The following is a 17950-nucleotide window of genomic DNA, read 5'->3' as shown; positions in this document are numbered from 1 at the left end:
CGTTAAGGGTTAAAACGACCGCTATCGATCTCCCTTAATCTCATCCTCGCGCAGACGACGTCGTGTGAGGGTTGCCGGTGTGTTGGCCAGCATTATCTCTGTAGATTATAAAGTGTTGATCATTTTCGTCCTTCACCTTGGTAACGCGACCTTCACATTGACTTTGTCTAGTGTGTGGGTTTTAACTTCGCTACCACTCTTTTTTAGTCTAGTGTGTATTTTTCGACCCGATCATAATCGATTGATATCCTTCTTTTGAATTTTGTCAGAATAGATCATGTGCTATTTTACTGTTTAAAAAATTCTTCTTTTGTCGATTGCTGTGGAGTGTTGATATCTGATTGGAATGGTTGTGTATAGATCAAAGAAGAAGAAGAAGAAAAAAAAAAGAAAAAATAATTGGTGCTGGTTATGATGGGATTGGCTTTGATGGTTGCAGTGTGTCATTGTGATATATGATGCCACCTTTAATATTATAACAATGAGATATGCATGGATTTTGGTTTCGGTGTGGTTTTTGTTGTTGTTATCGGTTTTGGTGATGGTGGAGGGAGTGTTGGAGTTGGATGTGTTGTTGTTGTTGTTGGTGGTGGTGGTGGTTATGGTATTATTGTTGTTGTTGGTGGTGGTTATAGTATTGTTGTTGTTGGTGATGGTGGTGGTAGTTTGTTGGTGATGGTGGTGGTGGTAATTTGTTGGTGATGGTGGTGATAGTGTTATGATGAAAGCTGCTTTTTTTTTTTAAAAAAAAAAAAAGCTTAATATCACATCGCGTACCTAAGAGGTCGGCCATTATGAGATAGGAAAGAAGTAATCCATTACATTGACAAATTATTTCTACCACTATCACACAACAAATACCACTTTAAAAGTTAAAAGCTTTTACAATTTGCAATTGTCTCCTCCAAAAGGCATCTTTTAAAATCCTTCTTTTAATATAGATAAATACTTATATATCAATTATCCTTATTCGTTTCGGAAAGAATGTTTACGCAAGTAAAAGTCTTAAAACTTTGAAATGATTCTAACAATCTTTTATTTGTCAGTTAATCCCTTCATTATTATAATTTCTTCTCCTCTATTGATTATGTTATGCGTACAAACACAACGCAGGCATTTTTACCAGGGGAAGCAAGCGGGAACCGGCATCACAATAAATTACTGCATGATCCAAAATAGCCTGTTACATGGAACAGTGCCAGTTCAGTAATACATACACACACACACACACACACACACACACACATATATATATTTTTAACTATTTTACAGTGTTGAAATTATTCATATTATAAAGCGCAGCTCTGATTATAGAGCTGCTCCTTTTTTTTTTTTTATACATACATCCTATTTCCATTGAATTTTTATCTTATTGTGTAAATTATAACACGTCTGTACAAAAAATTTCCTTTTTGGGATGCAATAAAGTATTATTATTATTATTATTATTATTATTATTATTATTATTATTATTATTATTATTATTATTATTATTATTATTATTATTATTATTATTATTATTATTATTAAAAAGTGTTACTGCTAGCTAGGGACCACTTGTAACGCGCCTTGGGGCAAGTTTTGTGGATATTGCGCTCAAGTTAATCAGGCTGGCGGATGTTTTGAGTATCTTACCTAAACCATAGCATCACTATCAATGGCAGTGTGTAGACCCGACTGACCCCTTCCACAACTCGTTCAAAATTTTTACTTTGAGACTTCTTTGAAGACTCTGGTATAAGACTTTTGTTTTTGTTTTTGTGGAATACTTTGTCTTCTAATTTTGTCCTTAATGCGTTTCTTCAATTTACAGCAGCAACGCGGCAGTATATCTTATGTGTGACGAATCGTTACACAAAACAGTATTGAGTCGGGCAGAGCTAGATACTATATTTACTTTGTGTTCTAAACTATAAGATATTATTGAAATTTCTATGCCTCGACGAGAATAATCAACAAAGCGCATCAAACTACCTAAGTCTCAAATTTTGTAATTCTAACCGTTTTCACCTTAACTTCAATTTTCGGATTCCGGTTCACACCGATATAATACCGAATCGAGACAGTAGGTCACATTTGATTTGTAATAGTATTACGCCGCGGCTAACCGAATATTATAATATCATGGATTCGGAACACGGAGGGAGTTTAATAGTCTAGTGGCCAGAGATTTATTATTGGTCACTACTATGTCAGTGACCGCTGTCGCCCAGATGTCTATGTTTGTCGCGTCAATGTTCGAATGGTCAGTCACGTCTTAATTATATTATTATTATTATTTTGTTTGTGGAACTCGAGCTACAATGATACTGATTAGACATTGGCCGGATGTTAACAGATCCACAGGCAGAGGAGCAGATATCGTGTTCCCGCGTTTTGATTCAAGAAATAGCCCCTTAAAAAAAAATATGTCAAGCTTCAAACTTAGGAGGATAAAATGGAGATGGGTTGGTCACACAGTAAGAAGGCCAGGGAGAAACGTCACCCGCCAGTTCCCCGACGAGAATCCCCAAGGGACACGAAAGATTGGGGCGTCCGAAACAGACATGGAGAGACCTAGGCCTCGCTCGGGAGGCTACCAGAAAGATGGTCAAGGACAGAAGTAGATGGCGTACACTCGTAGAGGCCCTATGTTCCACAAGGAGCGAAGAGGATTATGTCAAATCAAGTCAAAATTATGCTGGGTTCCCAAAATATCACGGAATACCAACAGACGCAGGAGTATCCCGACAGCTCAGTTGGTAGGGACCGACATCGATCGCGGGTGAAGTCGACATTTTATTTTTCGAACCCCCTGTCCACCCATTGTGATTGGATAGCTGGGTCTGTTAAATATGGCGGAAAGTACTTTGCCAAAGGGTCCAAAGGTAGCAAGCAATTTCTATTGTCTTGTCTCACGCTAGAGAAACCGGGATAAACTCCTGCTCCATGGCTTTGAATTGCCCATCAAAACGCATCGGACGCTTCATTGTCACGTGCCGAAATCGAAAGGAAGCCTCGAAGGAATCAACACAACTTCGAGACAGTTTTATAAATTCAATCAATCTGGAAATCAAATCACAACTCTGCTGTTTTCGTGACTTTAAGGTGGTTGTGACATATATTATTGTGAGACTCATTAATTTTTTTTTTCTCTTCTTGGCTGGAAGCCCGATGACATTTTGTAACGAGAGGCAATCGCTTTGCATGCAAAATATTTTGACGCCTTCCCAGGAATCCTTCAAAAGTGGACGCAAAAGAATTTTTGTTGACGTATCAAAAATATAACATGGGCTGTACGAAACAATGTTATCCCCAAACCCTCTTTTTTAAAAGAATGGCTGGAGAACCATTTCCGGAGAGACCGATTACAACACTAACTGTCACGATCAAAGGTTGCTACTGTTTGAAGATCGTGAAAATAAAACCGAAAACCACACAATTCCAAGAACGTTTAAGAACTATGGCACACGATCACCTACACGTGGAAAGACTTAACAACACAATTGGTGAGGGCAGTCTATTAACTATGAAGAAAAAAAGAGATCCCAATTCAAGTTATTTTACATGACCGAAAAGTTTTGAAGGCCTTCTAAAACTTTTATCACTCGCTAGAGTTCTGAAGAGGGTTCCCGACCTCCCACAGTGGGCAGGGAGGTACTTGTCTTCTATCCCCCTGTATCTGTTTTCCAATTGCTTTCTGTCTTTGTCTTGGAATGAGATTACTTGGTTTTGTCCTGACCCTGACCGGAGTCCTTGGCTGAGAGGGAAACAGTGGAATGTATAGTTATAGTTTTGGGAGATTATATTTTTTTCCTAGTAAACCATCTTTGTTATGAACTGTTTTTGTTTTTTTAACATATGATTTGTAAACATTTGAGTGTATTCCTCTTCGTGGGATCTTTGTGCTGGTGTCTGGTTGAGACGTTTATGTAATCTCAAATTAAGTACACTGATAGTCTGCACTTGGAATCCACATATTATGTTCCCTATTTGTACCATTCCGCTTTGACTTACTTTTTCAATTGTACATTAAGAATATCTTTACTATATAATATATTTTCATCCTTTTTACTGGCGCTGATATGACCTAAATTATGTTTTGCAAACGCCGTAAAACCATTCAAAACAAAACAAACTCGCTCGAGTTCTTTAAATAGAACAATAACATATTATAATGATTCTCTGTTGTAATCCACATCATCTGACCTCGATTACTGCCAAGTGTTTCCATAGCAACGTTTTATTGATGTGTTCGCCATGTTTGTTTGATTACATTTTAGTACCTGCGCTTTCCCAGTCCGTTTAAGTGGACGTTAAGGTCAGATTTTAGCATTTATAGCTACTTAATGATATTTCTCAACCCGTCGTGATAATATTATATGGGACAACGTCCGTGTGGCCCCGTGGGTGATGTCATCTCGGTGGGTTTTTTTCCGTAACCATCACGGTTTTTGTTTTGTTTTGTTTTGTTTTTGTTTGGGGGGGGGGGGGGGGGGGTTGTTGTTTTATGATTTGTGAAGAAAAATGGGGCAAGACTGAACTCATCTGCCACCAAATGATGTTCGATAGATCTACAATAACATTGCATTATTACATTGCTTTAGCATTATCATTTTAGCATCGAGCATTTGAAGGTTTAAAAATGATAGAAATTGACAGTGAGTCGAGTAGAGCCAGGAGACAATAGAGAATAACAACTTTTGCGGCGTTAGGGAGTTGAACACAAGACCCGACTTTTGCCAGCCTGTCAGGCGCCCTTTTTTTGCACTAACATTCTTAAAATATCCGCCACTGTCTGTAGTCATGTACTTCTTTATACCGAGTCGCGTGGGACAATGTGTGTAGAGTGCCTTGCCCAAGGACACAACGTCAGGATCAGAATTTTCCACCGATCAGTGACAATGAGAGAATGAGTTGATTGAGAAACACACATACACACACACACACAGACACACACAGACACACACACACACACACACAGAGAGAGAGAGAGAGAGAGAGAGAGAGAGAGAGACGGAGGGGGGGGGGGTCAAGGGAGGTTCAAGTGACATGCATACAAACGTTGCAAGTCTCTGAAAACCTAACTCAACGAACAATATGCTTGATGTAACTTGTTTTGCTTTGTTAGTAACGTTTAGTCTCATCAGTTATTCCAAAGGGATATTTGGAGAGATAGTTCAATGCTTCGAATAAGCTTGGAGAGAGTAATCGTATTTTAAATTAACATGTTCTATGGTGGTCGGCATACAACACTGCGTTGGCCCATGACAGCAAAAGGTTGCCGAGATCTGCAACAATGCGTTACCTACTAATTGTATGTTCGGGGCGTATCACCATTATTGTTGTGGGTTCAGTTGTACGTTCGTGGGTTTTAATAACCATTTGCTTATTGGTGGATTTCTATTGGCTGGAGATACATTCTTGTTTGTTTTGTTTTTTTGTGTTTTGTTTTTTGTTGTTTTTTTTTTTTTTTTGTTTGTATGTTTTTTGTTTTTGTTTTTTTGTTTTTGTTTTTTTTTTGTTTTGTTTGTTTTATTTTTGTTTGTTGGGTTTTTTTTTTTCTACAACAGTTTTAATTCTCTTCCATTACGGTAGCTTATTTAAAATTATATAATTATTGATCTCTCAATGAACCTTTGTTATAGTTATGCAATGTGTGGAGAGGGTGTTGGTAAATAATAATAGACCACTCATTCCTAGGCCGAAACGTTATTGGCTCTAACTTGTATGATGGAGACCAGTAATTTCAAACTTCCATAGATGGTCTTTTGATAGTGTTCAATCTGTTTATTGGGTAATAGGTTTGGCACTAGGGGCTCCTGTGATCACATTGACTGTCCTGTCTTTTGGCTGTATATCAGACTGATTTCAAGTAATGTTTATTTTATACCCAGACAGAGTACGTGCTTGTCATGCTTTCACGTGATACTTCCCGTCTCGTTTCAGACGGACCAGGAATAATCCACATGCACCCTTTCATTTCCTTAATTGCATTTCCTAATTTCCCATCGGCGAGCAGTGTTGCATTTCGCTACTATCATAATAATATCCTATGCGCTTTGAACTTTTCCTGCATTTATCGTGAAGATGATTTTTTTTTTTTTTTTTTTTTTTTTTTTTTTTTTTTTTTTTTTTTTTTTTTTTTTTTTGGACAGCAATTAAGGTTCTGCCTGTAGGGCAGAACATATTAACATTTTCTTAAGGATTTTATATTATAGCTACGTTAAACATTTACTTTTTACCTAATCAAAGTGATACTAAGCTGCTAGAAGCTGTGGACTGTAAAAAAAAGTAAAAACAAAAATGTAACAGCTTAAAAAGAAACCCAAAAAATAGAATGAAATACCAAACACGGTGTTCGGTATTGTGTTGTTTTTTTTTAAAGCTGTTTTGTTCATTTTTGTTTATTACACTTTACTTAATCGCTACGTTGACGTTTTGTTTTTGTTTTTCATTATCATGACCAATATTTTTTAACAAAAATGTCAAATGTTACTTTGACCTAATTTGTATGGAGCCTCTTGTCGGCCATTCTCTTGGCAGCCCATTTGTAAATGGTCTGGCCAATTTATTTGGTTTCCTATGACCTTTACCTTCCGGTTGTTGTGACCTAACTAAGGCCATTCATTATTTATTTTTCAAGAAATCGCATTTTAGAAACGATTAAATTATGCAACCTCGCCTGAATTAAGTTCTCTTGAACGTTTCTTGAGCATGCGATGGATTATTCACGAAGGTTCTCGGCTAATGCATGTTCTGTCTGACCGAATGAGGTCTTGTGTTTTGCATCACATAGCAAATATTGATCGGGGGGGGGGGGGGGGGGGGGGGTCTTTAGACAAGCTAACCGTTTAAAGAATGAATGTACTGCAGTTTCTTAAACTTTTTATATCTCAGAGTTTGAAATTTAAAATTTATTCAAACAACGGAATCTGGCTCATCCCGACATAATATCGAATTTTGGTGGAAGGTCACAAATGCTGTTAAATAGTAATGTTGATAGTATTAGTAGTAGTAGTAATAATAATGATAATAATAATAATAATATATAATAATAATAATAATAATAATAATAATAATAATAATAATAATAATAATAATAATAATAATAATAATAATGATGATGATGATGATGATGATGATGATTGTTACTTCTTGCATTGAGGCAGTGTCTTCAAGACGGTGATTTTTTTTTCTTTCTTTTTTAAATAGTTTGTATTAAATTGTTACTTTTTTGTGGGGGGGGGGGGGGATTTTCTTTTATTTATATTTCAACAACAATGGAAGTTTTTTTTCCGAACGGCAAAACATGCTTGCTTTTGATTTTTAACTTGTCGCATCCTGACCACTTTTCAGAATTACTGTTCTTTTACTATAAGCCGTCCTCGGGTTATGAAATTCTCTTCTTCTGCTTCTTGAAACAAAGGACACTGTTAATGTAAGAGAAAGCTCTTTTAAAAAGAAAGTTTAATCCATGTGACGACGGAATTTTAATATCATATGCAAAATTAAAGGTTTTTATCTCCTAATAAAGCAATATTTATACTTGCCAAACGTTGTATATAATTTTATGTATTAAGCTGTTTACTTCGCACGTTTTGAAATTCAATACTTCTCGTGAAGATAATTTATTTAAATACTATAATTATTTACTGTCTTTTTTTCTTTTGTTTTTTAACCTTGATATGTGTGACCCGCTTTCTCAAAACGGTGTTATGTCTGTTGATTTAAAGGCATATATATATATATATATATATATATTATATATTATATATATATATATATATATATATAGTGTGTGTGTGTGTGTGTTTGTGTGTGTTTGTGTGTGTTTGTGTGTGTGTGTGTGTTTGTGTTATGAAGAGAGTAGATATTATAGACTTTTTAAGCATAAAGTTATAATCTATCATTTCTAGTCATTTTACTCTAAAATCTCTTGTATGCAACTTATTTGCCCCGACATGATACCATTTTGAGACGATGGGTCCCATATAAATGTCAAATTCAATTACACACCGTGGAGTGGTTAATTATGCACGTCTATGGATTTAGATACTCCTCATGTCGAATCATTTTATTTAATCACCTGCTGGTTAATTTGTTATCGTTTTTTGTTTTTTTTTTGTGTTTTTTTTTTTGTTGTTTTTTTTTTTTTTGGGATCTGTTTTGTTTTGTACCTGTCATTTTTTATTTATTTTTTTGGAAGGGGGGGGGGAGCGCACGAATATAATTAGCTAAATATGAGGCAGTCAGCCAAATCTGGGCCCAGATAAGGAAGACCTCCGATGTCAGACCTGCATAAATGGAAACGCCGTGTAGGGCTGTCAGATTTTTAGTTTAAAATTCAAAATGATCGGAATAAGGACATCCTAAATTGTTTGTTTTTGTTTTGTTTTTGTTTTTTGTTTTGTTTTTGTTTTTTTTTTTTGCTTTTTGTTGATTCTTTTGTTGTTATTTTGTTGGGGTTTTTTTGTGGTATTTTTGTTTTTTGTTTCTTTTTTAGGGAGCGAGGGGTTTGTATTTTTGCTTTATTTTAAAAATCATATTAGATTTAAATAACAAAACTTACTCTTCTCCTGGAAAGTATTCTAATTCAAGTTTTGCGGGTGGTTGGATGGGAGCATCACCCTTGAATCATATACCTATGATGTTCGCATGGGTGTACGATCCGATAGTGATGTCGTTTCTTCTTCTCTTTACTAGCCTATCCTGCTTCTTTGGTTTGTGGTTGTATTTTTGACAGGGATATTTTTTTTTCTGTAAATCTTCTGCCTGTTTGTTCTTGGTTATTTATAATTTAGCTTATGATATCTTTAGGTTATGATTTTGATTTACATTTGTACTATTTTTGTTAGATTGCTTGTTTTTTTTTTTTTTGTTTCAGCGGTCTCTCATATAACCTCAATTGTGTTGGAAGAGACCTAAAGCAACAACAACATAATTCAAGTTTTATAAATTAATCTTATAATCAGTCTGAAGTTTTAAGCTCCAACTTCACCTTGACATAACACCGTTTTGAGGTGATGGGTCGCTTAGAATAATCTTTTTTAAAATTTTAAACAGTGACCATACATAATTCATTAGCCATCTTTTTAACTCGTCTCTCCGGAGGTCATCGTCCTGTTATAAAATCAACTACCGTGGCGTTGTTTGTCCATTCATATCACAGATACCGATAATCTTACTTACATGATTATTTAAGTCGAAACAACTTATATGAAACGAAACAACGCTATATGCTCTTAATTGTTTGATTTGGAGTTGCTATATTATTGTTACCTGGGTAATAATGTCCTTTTTTTTTCTTTCTTTTATTTTTTTTTTTTTTTTGTTTATTTTAAGCGCTTTGAGGTTTCGACGAAAGAAATTTTATATATATAATATAGAAATATTACGTTTCACCCATTTTTTTAAGGAACTGATGAAAATTATGAAGCTGCATAGATCGAGTAGATCTAGAACCAAGCTAAAGTCGCACTGGATAAATAAGAGAATGAAACTATATCTATTTAAAAAAAAAAAACAACAAAAAATTATAAATATTTTTTGTTTGGAATAGAACAGTGTTAAAATAGAAACACACTTGTTTGGATAAAAACAAATTTTTAACTCATGGATCCTAGATATTTTAGATTGTGCATTAAATGCTTTCTGTGTACAATCTTTTAGTCATGAAATATACTTATTACTTTATTCTGCTCAATTTAGATTTGGATTTGAATGTAGGCGAAAATAATGAATATGCTCGTCAAGAATGCATAAACTCCTAAATAAAATAAATAAATAAATATATATATATATATATATATATATATATATATATATATATATATATATATAAAGTGTGTGTGGGTGTGTGTGTGTGTGTGTGTGTGTGTATGTTTGTGTGTGATATCGCTTTTGAAGGGGAGCCATGTCTGGCTATAATTTATGAATGAGTTATCAATCATAGCATGGCCACCTATGCGTTTCCAATCGGCTCAAGCTGTGGGATATTGTATTTTAGATATTAAATCTGCTAACTGCTGTACTCTGAAAATACGATTATTAAAAAAATTGGCCAGAAAACTCGTCCTTCAATAGATATAGACCCTCATCTTGGCAAATTATACTCTCAAACCTGGGACCTCGATCAACAACGCTTAATTATTGTTACAAGACGGGGTAGATATGCGCTTTTAACTATGACCAAAAAAAAAAAAGAAAAATAATTCTGTTAACGTTTCTTGAAGCAAGTCTTTGAGTATTATTATCGTGTGGTAGTTCTCGACCGACGACCGACCTTGACATCTTTTATACTCTTTACTTGACCTGGATAGTGGATAAATGGATGCCGGATTTTGGATATCGGATATCGTCATAATGATAATAATATAAATAATAATAATAATATAACTGAAAATGGGACGGACAGGTGGACAGACAGGCAGACTGGCGTGCAAACGGACTCGACTCGGGGTGCTGGTTTGATAACAACTCTCTAACGACAAAACCGAATTTCCTTCAAATAATCGTTTCTCTCATTTTCAATGCAAGCCGTCGAGTCAATTTGGTGTTTTGTCAGATTTCCATAGTCAGCATTTTTAAACATAAGCTTAAACCTTTTTTTTTTCGTCTTGAGACGATTGGTATTTGATTTTACAATGCTCAAGTTTATTTGTTTGTTGTTCTTTATTTGTTTTGTTTTTTTTTTTTTTGTGGGTTTGTTTTTTTTTTTTTGTTTCTTTTTGTTTTCTTTGTTTTCTGTTTTTTGGATATTTTTTTTTGTTTGTGTGTTTTGTTTTGTTGTTTATGTTGTTTTTTTTGTTTTGTTTTTTGTTTTGTTTTTTTGTTTTTTGGGGGGGGGGGTTTGGGTTTTTTCATATTTTGATAGATATATCTTCATAAAATTTGGCCAGATAACTTTTACTATCTATAGATTAAAATCAGCCCGAACTTTTCAAAAAGTCGTAAATTTGAATCTTCAAAGACGTCTTAGATTTACGATTTCTTTGAAAGGCTGGGGGTCATTTTAATCTCAGGGTAAGGACTAAATGACATGCTGGAATCATTTGATCTACCTTACTACTTACTTATTTAGGCCGCCCCTTGGGGCGCCCAACATGAGCCACAAGTCTTCGCCATTCTGTCCTGTCCTCCATAAGCGTACGCAGCTCCCGGGTGTTGTCCATTCCTGTGTCATCTAGCAGACAGACAATGTATGTTTTATTCGGCCTGCCTCTGCTTCTGATTCTCTCAGGTGGTTCCCATATCACAAGACTGCTTGATCTACCTATCTCACATTTGATAACAAGTCATGGAACAAAAAAGTTTTGCCATCGCAAAGGTGGCAGCGCAGAAGGCGTAACGGTGTTTGTTGTTAATTTTATTTATTTATTTATTTTTTTATTTTTTTTTTGTATTGTTTTTTTTTTTTTTTTTCAAATAAGAGTATTAACAACCTTGAGACTAGGCCTTCATTAACCCCTACCCCTGTGCACAGCTTCATTTACCGTTTAGTACAATGTATCAGAATTTTTTTCTCTCTCATGAATAATTTTTTTTTCTGGTAACAAACATAATTACAACTAAATAAATAGATAAATAAATAAAACGGAATCAAAATTAGTCGAAAAGGTGGTGAAAATGTTTAATTATTCACTTCGCTACTCCGATTCTCTCGAGTGAAACCAGTAAGGTATGATGTATGAATATTAAGATCGAATGCAGTCTGTAAAAGGTTAATGTTAAGCTCAGGGCATAATATTATTGTTGTTGCGATACGTGATTTAATACCACACGTCAAATATTATGGAGTTGCTGCTTATCTCCGATTTTAAGGTCATCCTCGCTGGCCACCCAAACCCCCCCCCCCCCCCCCCCCCCCCCCAACCGCCCTAACATCCCATCCAGCGCCAATCTCAGATTATTTAACTACCTGTATCCTGTTTGGAATAATGTCTATATTGACGGAGAGCTTTTGAAATATCCGAAAACGCCAATTTGTCAGATCTCGTTGAAGAATAAATTAATTTTGAATTGAAATTCACCCTGAAAGCTGTTTTATTTTCTCCCGAAACTCTTGGGTAGTGTAATGTGTTTGGTTTTGCATACAGCTAGTGTTATCTAGAAATGGTAGTGTAATGTCCATCTATCCATGCATCGACCATACTCGACCGTACTCAGGTGTAAAATGAATACCTGGCCGTTACCAGCGCTGACTTTGTCCGAAAAATTTTAATATCGCCTAACAGGAGTTATGTTCCTTCCTACATGTTAAATGTTGCTGTTGACCAGGGACCCCTTGTAAAGCGCTTTGAGCACATTTAGTGGATATTGCGCTATATAAAGCACAATTTTAATTAATTTTTTAAAAATGTGTTTGGTTTTGCATCCAGCTAATGTAATCTAGAAATGGTAGTGTAATGTGTTTGGTTTTGCATACAGCTAAGGTTATCTAGAAATCTGCTCAGGCAATTCCGACGTACCAACGATAACAGAAATTTCGAAAGCCAAATATGATTTTGGTTCCAATTTCATCTGTGATCATAGGACGGATTCTTACATTTTGGGGTTCCAGACACGTTTTCGATCGATGATTCGTTTCGTTTTTGGTTTTTAATTTTTCCTTTTTGCTTTATTCTTGTTTTAATTGTTTTCTATTTTGTTTCTTTCATTTATTCATTTATTTATATATTTACAGTCCTGCCGAATACTACGAAAAATTCGTAAAAATACGAATTTTTGGCGCCAGCTATAGAATTGCATTCTCCTCTTTGACTCAAATCTTATTGAAAAGCCAAGTTTAGTTCCTCAGAACCTATATTTAGAACTTATGAGCATTTTTTGAATCATTCTGAGGACACATTATTTATTTCTAAAGCGATTGAAAGTGCATTTTTCTTATTTTCCCTCGGAAACTACGAATTGATTAAATCTCCAAGTAGGCAGCTCTATTTATTTATATTTTGATTAATTTATATTTTTATTCCTTTGTTATTGATTTATATATTCATTACTTTATTTATTTATTTATTTTCATTTATTTATTTATTTGAACTCATCTGCCCGTCGATTACCGGTTACCTGTGTCTTGTTCAAGTCTAGCTAAATCTATTTTTTTTTTCCGTTTCAAAGAGTTCAGCCCGATAGTTAATATTAGTAGATACAAGAAAATATGACGCATAGGATACGATTTGATTCATTTGTACACGTATCTTAATATCCTCTTAGCTTTTTTTTTTTTTAATACAGAGGAAAATAATTATTGTTGGTTTTAATGTTCTCGTATTATGTCTTGCTTAACTTCTTGTGCGCGTTTCTCTGATCCCCTCCCCCCCCCCCCCCCCTCTCTCTCTCTCTCTCTCTCTCTCTCTCTCTCTCTCTCTCTCTCTCTCTCTCTCTCTCTCTCTCTCACACACACACACACACTCTCTCTCACACACTCTCTCTCTCTCTCTGTCCCTATCTTTCGCTCTATCTTTAGTTCTGTCTCCTCGATCCATCTATCTATCCATCCATCCATCCATCCATTCATCCATCCTGCTATCCAGCCATCCTGCTATCCAGCCATCTCTATATCTTTCCACCTATCTATTTATCTATCCATTTACCATCGATCCATCTTCCTATCGATCCTAAATATATCCATCATCTATCTTGCTTCCGCACTCACTTCCCTCTCCCTACTTTGACTTATACCACACCGTCTCTGTTCCTTCCCTATGCCTACTCCATCTCTTTTTATCCCCCCCCCCCCCCCTTGCACAACAGCTTACGTCCTCAATTACTTTCCACAACCTGCCATTTTATTATAACCTCTGTTTACCCCCCCCCCCCCACACACACACACACAAACACACACACACACACACTTCGCCTCGCCAATTTCCTCTTGTTTACCTGGAATACAGGACGATGCCAGCTAACAAGCAACTCAGCCGTTTCATTGAGCCTGCATACTAGATACTTACGAAACAATAATACTAGATATATAAATCATAATGATGTAGCTATTGTGTGAAATATCTATACCTTTATCGCCAATTATTTCACAACCAATCGGAGAATAATGATAGGCTATTAATTGTAAAAATACCAAAGCATAGTAGATAGTTAACCAAGGAATTTGAAAGTTTGATTCTTAACAATGACAAGCTGTTCGTTTGGCATTTAATTTTGTTTGTTCACATTGTTTTGTTTTGTTTTGTTTTTTATTTTTCCTCCCCCCCCCTTCTCTCTCTCTCTCTCTCTCTCTCTCTCTCTCTCTCTCTCTCTCTCTCTCTCTCTCTCTCTCTGCTTTAACAATAATAATATACAGTTACTAGCACCAAGTTTCAGATCGATATTTCTAATCCTAAAGCCTGATTTCAACATTTTATAATTCTTCATATTTCAGGTAACTTGCCTGACCGATGCCGAATTTAAAGTTCTACGCCGACAAAATAACAACAGCAGCATCGACGACGACGACGACTACGGCAACACCACCAACAGCAACATCAACCGCACGAACGAAAGCTTTGTTATCCATATTCACCATCATTTTTAAGACGGCGTTACATTCTAAAATCACAAACCCCATCGAACCGTCCTCACCACAGCCACTGCATCTTCAGGTGCCATCCCGATCTTTACAGTCATCGACATCATCATCGTTATCCTCATCATCATCTTCATCAAAAAGATCACCTCAACCATCGGAATCAGCTGATCACTACTTCTATTATGTATTATTGCCCGTGTCCATGTAGTGATCCCACCGACCCCGATTTAGTTGAAGAGAGCACTTTCCTCTCCCTGCCAAGAAACCTCTCGTACGTTCAAGAATCTTACCTGGATGCGCACAACGTGAGCGGTCGTTTCGTCCACAATCCACGCACCGAGCGCCGAATCGCCGCAAACAACTCCAACGCCACACTGAGCGCCGCAGCCGCAGCAGACGCCGCAGTCGTTTCAGCGAATGATTCCGCTACCACCACCTCTCTGAACGGAGACCACGACTTCTACCAGCCCCATCACTACCACGACCACTACAGCCACATCGGCAATATCACTAACGGTATTGGTTGCGGTGAAAACAGGAACAGCATCACCACTACCACCATCACTACGACCACCGCTTCCTCCACCTGCAGTACCACCGACCGTTGTTGGAGTGCAGACGGAACGAAGGTCGAAATTGAATTCGGGAAAGGTAGAGAATTTTTGAGCGATTTCGAAAGTAGACAAGAAACAAGAGGAAGAGGTGAGATTGGTGAGAATAAAGGTGAAGGAGAAAGGGGTGATAGATTGGAAAGAGTTGAGAGTGAAGAGATTTATAATGAAAGTATCTCAAATGTATTATCGTTGATAAAGTCTCGAAGAGACCCCAATGTCTATTCTAATTCTGCTTCGTCGGATTTAACAAAGTCATCAGTAGTTAGAGTTCAATGTCAGAAGGGAGGTGAATATTGTGGTTCTTGTGTTGTAAGTGCCAGCAGTTCTAGTTGTGCTGGGGTTGTTTGTAGTACGGAGTCAGTTTCGCTTTATCCAACGACAATCACTTCTACTGTTGTTTCATCATTATCGTCATCTTCTTCTTCTACCACTGTCTCTTCATCTAAGTCAAGTGTAATTTCCCCGTCAATACCGTCTTCATCATCGTCGAAACCATCTTTTATAAGTAGAGTGACAGCATTGCTGTCACCGAAGGATGAAGACAACGTAAATCAACACGTCCTTGACCTCGGTAGCAGCGTTGACGCCGAGCCGACATCTTATGACCCTGACCTTGAGACCTACAGCCCCGGCCCATCCCAACCGTTGCTCCTAAGGAGCCCTGACCGATCTGGTCTCATCATGGACAGAGGTGAAGATTTGATCACCACCTCCTCCAGCGATCACGATGAACACACAGATTCAATAGCGTCCACCAAAAATAGGTGCGTTTCAAATGCCATTTCGATACCCCGAGGTCCGGAATCGTTTCCAGACGGAGGGCAGTCTATTTGCATTGGTAGTAGCGGTGCTGACAGTGATGAAGAAGTTATCATGATTGAGTATGGAGAAGATTCTCCTTCATACACCGATCCAACTGATCAGAACAATGACCAGCAGTTTAAAAATTCAAATGTGACAGAGACAAATGTAAATACTCCTCAAAGTCCAGGAAGTCCTCCTGAGAGTTATAATGAAGTGATAGGAACGAGTCAGTTGGGGGATGTAATGAGTGACAGTGATAAAATGTTGATTAAAACACAAGCAAACGAAATGGTTTCTTGTGAGTCTCCCCCGGACGATTCCGACGCTTTCAGCGAGGAGGGAGTCTTTGTGAACATGATGGAAGATACTGACGGAGTGAATGAAAGGTGTGTTAGCGAGGTTAGTGATGACACGAACTTTTCTGTGGATTCAATGTTCTGCAGCCCTGATGATATTGAACCTGCGCAAGAGCAGTTAACAGACACGACTGCTACAAACTGCGATGATGACAATGATGACGAAAGAGTTCCAAAACGAATGAGTTTGCAAGAAGCCATCAGCAAAGCAGCATCTGACTTCAACAAGATGACAATGATTATGTATCCGAATGAAAGGGAGGAATCCGAATCTCAAAAAGAGACTAAGGGAGATCTGGACAAACCGAGTACAAGCAAATCTTGGGAAAGAAGCGAAAGACTCAAAACACTTTCTAGAGGCTCTCCTGTACACGGAATTCCAGCATTGAACGTACATATATCTTCTACTTCAGACGATTCTTCCTCCGACTCGCATACCTGTCCAAAACAGCGTACCACTTGTCCAAAGGAGAGTCCGATTTACGAGGATAACGAATTTAACTTTAACAGGCAGGGTCTTCGAAAATCGTCCTCTTTGAAAACGAACAAAACACCACCAGGTACGCCGCACAGGAAGAAAGTCGTTCGTTTCGCCGACGCCATGGGGCTAGATTTAGAATCAGTTCGACACGTTCTTAACATGGAGTCGCCGCCAAGGATACCAGCTTCTGCCATGGCCGATTTGAAGCAAGGGTTGAGCGAGGATCGAGTGGAAGTAGGTTCCCGATACCTCACTGCTGTCCAACGGGCGTACAATAATTTTCAAATGTCATAACGAAAGTTCAGGTTAAAATCGCCCCAGAGATATTCAGTTCTCGCCTGGCCCGTTTTACAAGTGTTACGAGTCGTAGTCACAATAGGTCCCGATTCTTCATCGCCTGACATTCAAAACCGGGACGGCCTACGGAATTTCTTCACATCGTCGCCACTGTCATTCGTACCAAACGTTAGTTCAGTGTTAAAACGCATGAGGGTTACAGTTCTGGGATAACATCGGCTGGACAAACTACGCTTTGAGGTTTGCCAAAACGCCACAAGGGAATGGTCAATTTCATTTTCTTTAAGGATTAATGTCTTTCTTGTTCTATTTATTATAATTTCTCACTTCAATTGTAGTATTTACAATTGAGTCGAATATTTACATCGCGGAAGTATTAGATTAACGCGTATAAATGAAATTCTTTAGAGTTTTTAAAGGGAACTGCGAAAATATGTTGGATTGATTCTTATATAGGAATTAATTTTACTTTTTGTACTTTTTCATTTGGATATATTATCACTCTAAGAATTGTTAGGAGGCTAACATTGTACATGATGCATTTTTAGATTGCTTAAATGAAGGTTCGATCGACTTTTAAACGAGATTTCTTTTTTCTTCATATATTTGTATTAGATTTATTGGAAATTTATTTCTGTTTTTGTCTTTTTTATTTTGTTGTGTTTTTTAGTTTTGTTTTTGTTTGTTTTGTATTTTGTTTTGTTGTTTTTTTTTTTGGGTGGGTGGGGGGGGGGGGGGGATAATTAAGCTACCATGTCGGTTTTGTTTTTGTTACAGCTTGCTAATGATAATTATATTGGAACAGTTTTACACGATGTCGACATATTACTATCAGATACTGATGAACATTGCTTTTTATCATTTGCATAATATTCATTTTGTGTTGCGATGT

General features: G+C 36.9%; 1 protein-coding gene across 1 annotated transcript in view; it reads left to right on the top strand.

Moving 5' to 3' along the window:
• Positions 1-17055, top strand: part of LOC144976506 (uncharacterized) — a 33075-nt gene extending 16020 nt beyond the window's left edge. The window contains exon 2 of the mRNA XM_078920794.1: positions 14360-17055. Within this exon, the coding sequence (XP_078776920.1) occupies positions 14689-17055 (2367 nt within the window). The 5' untranslated portion in view covers positions 14360-14688. The remainder of the gene's footprint in view (positions 1-14359) is intronic.
• Positions 17056-17950: the final 895 nt, after the last annotated feature.

The sequence above is a fragment of the Berghia stephanieae genome, chromosome 7, assembly GCF_034508935.2.
Source record: "Berghia stephanieae isolate SIO BIC M18660-M18661 chromosome 7, UCSD_Bste_1.3, whole genome shotgun sequence".
Taxonomy (NCBI): domain Eukaryota; kingdom Metazoa; phylum Mollusca; class Gastropoda; order Nudibranchia; family Aeolidiidae; genus Berghia; species Berghia stephanieae.
Note: the sequence above shows the minus strand (reverse complement) of the source record. Positions and strands in the feature narration are given on the sequence as shown.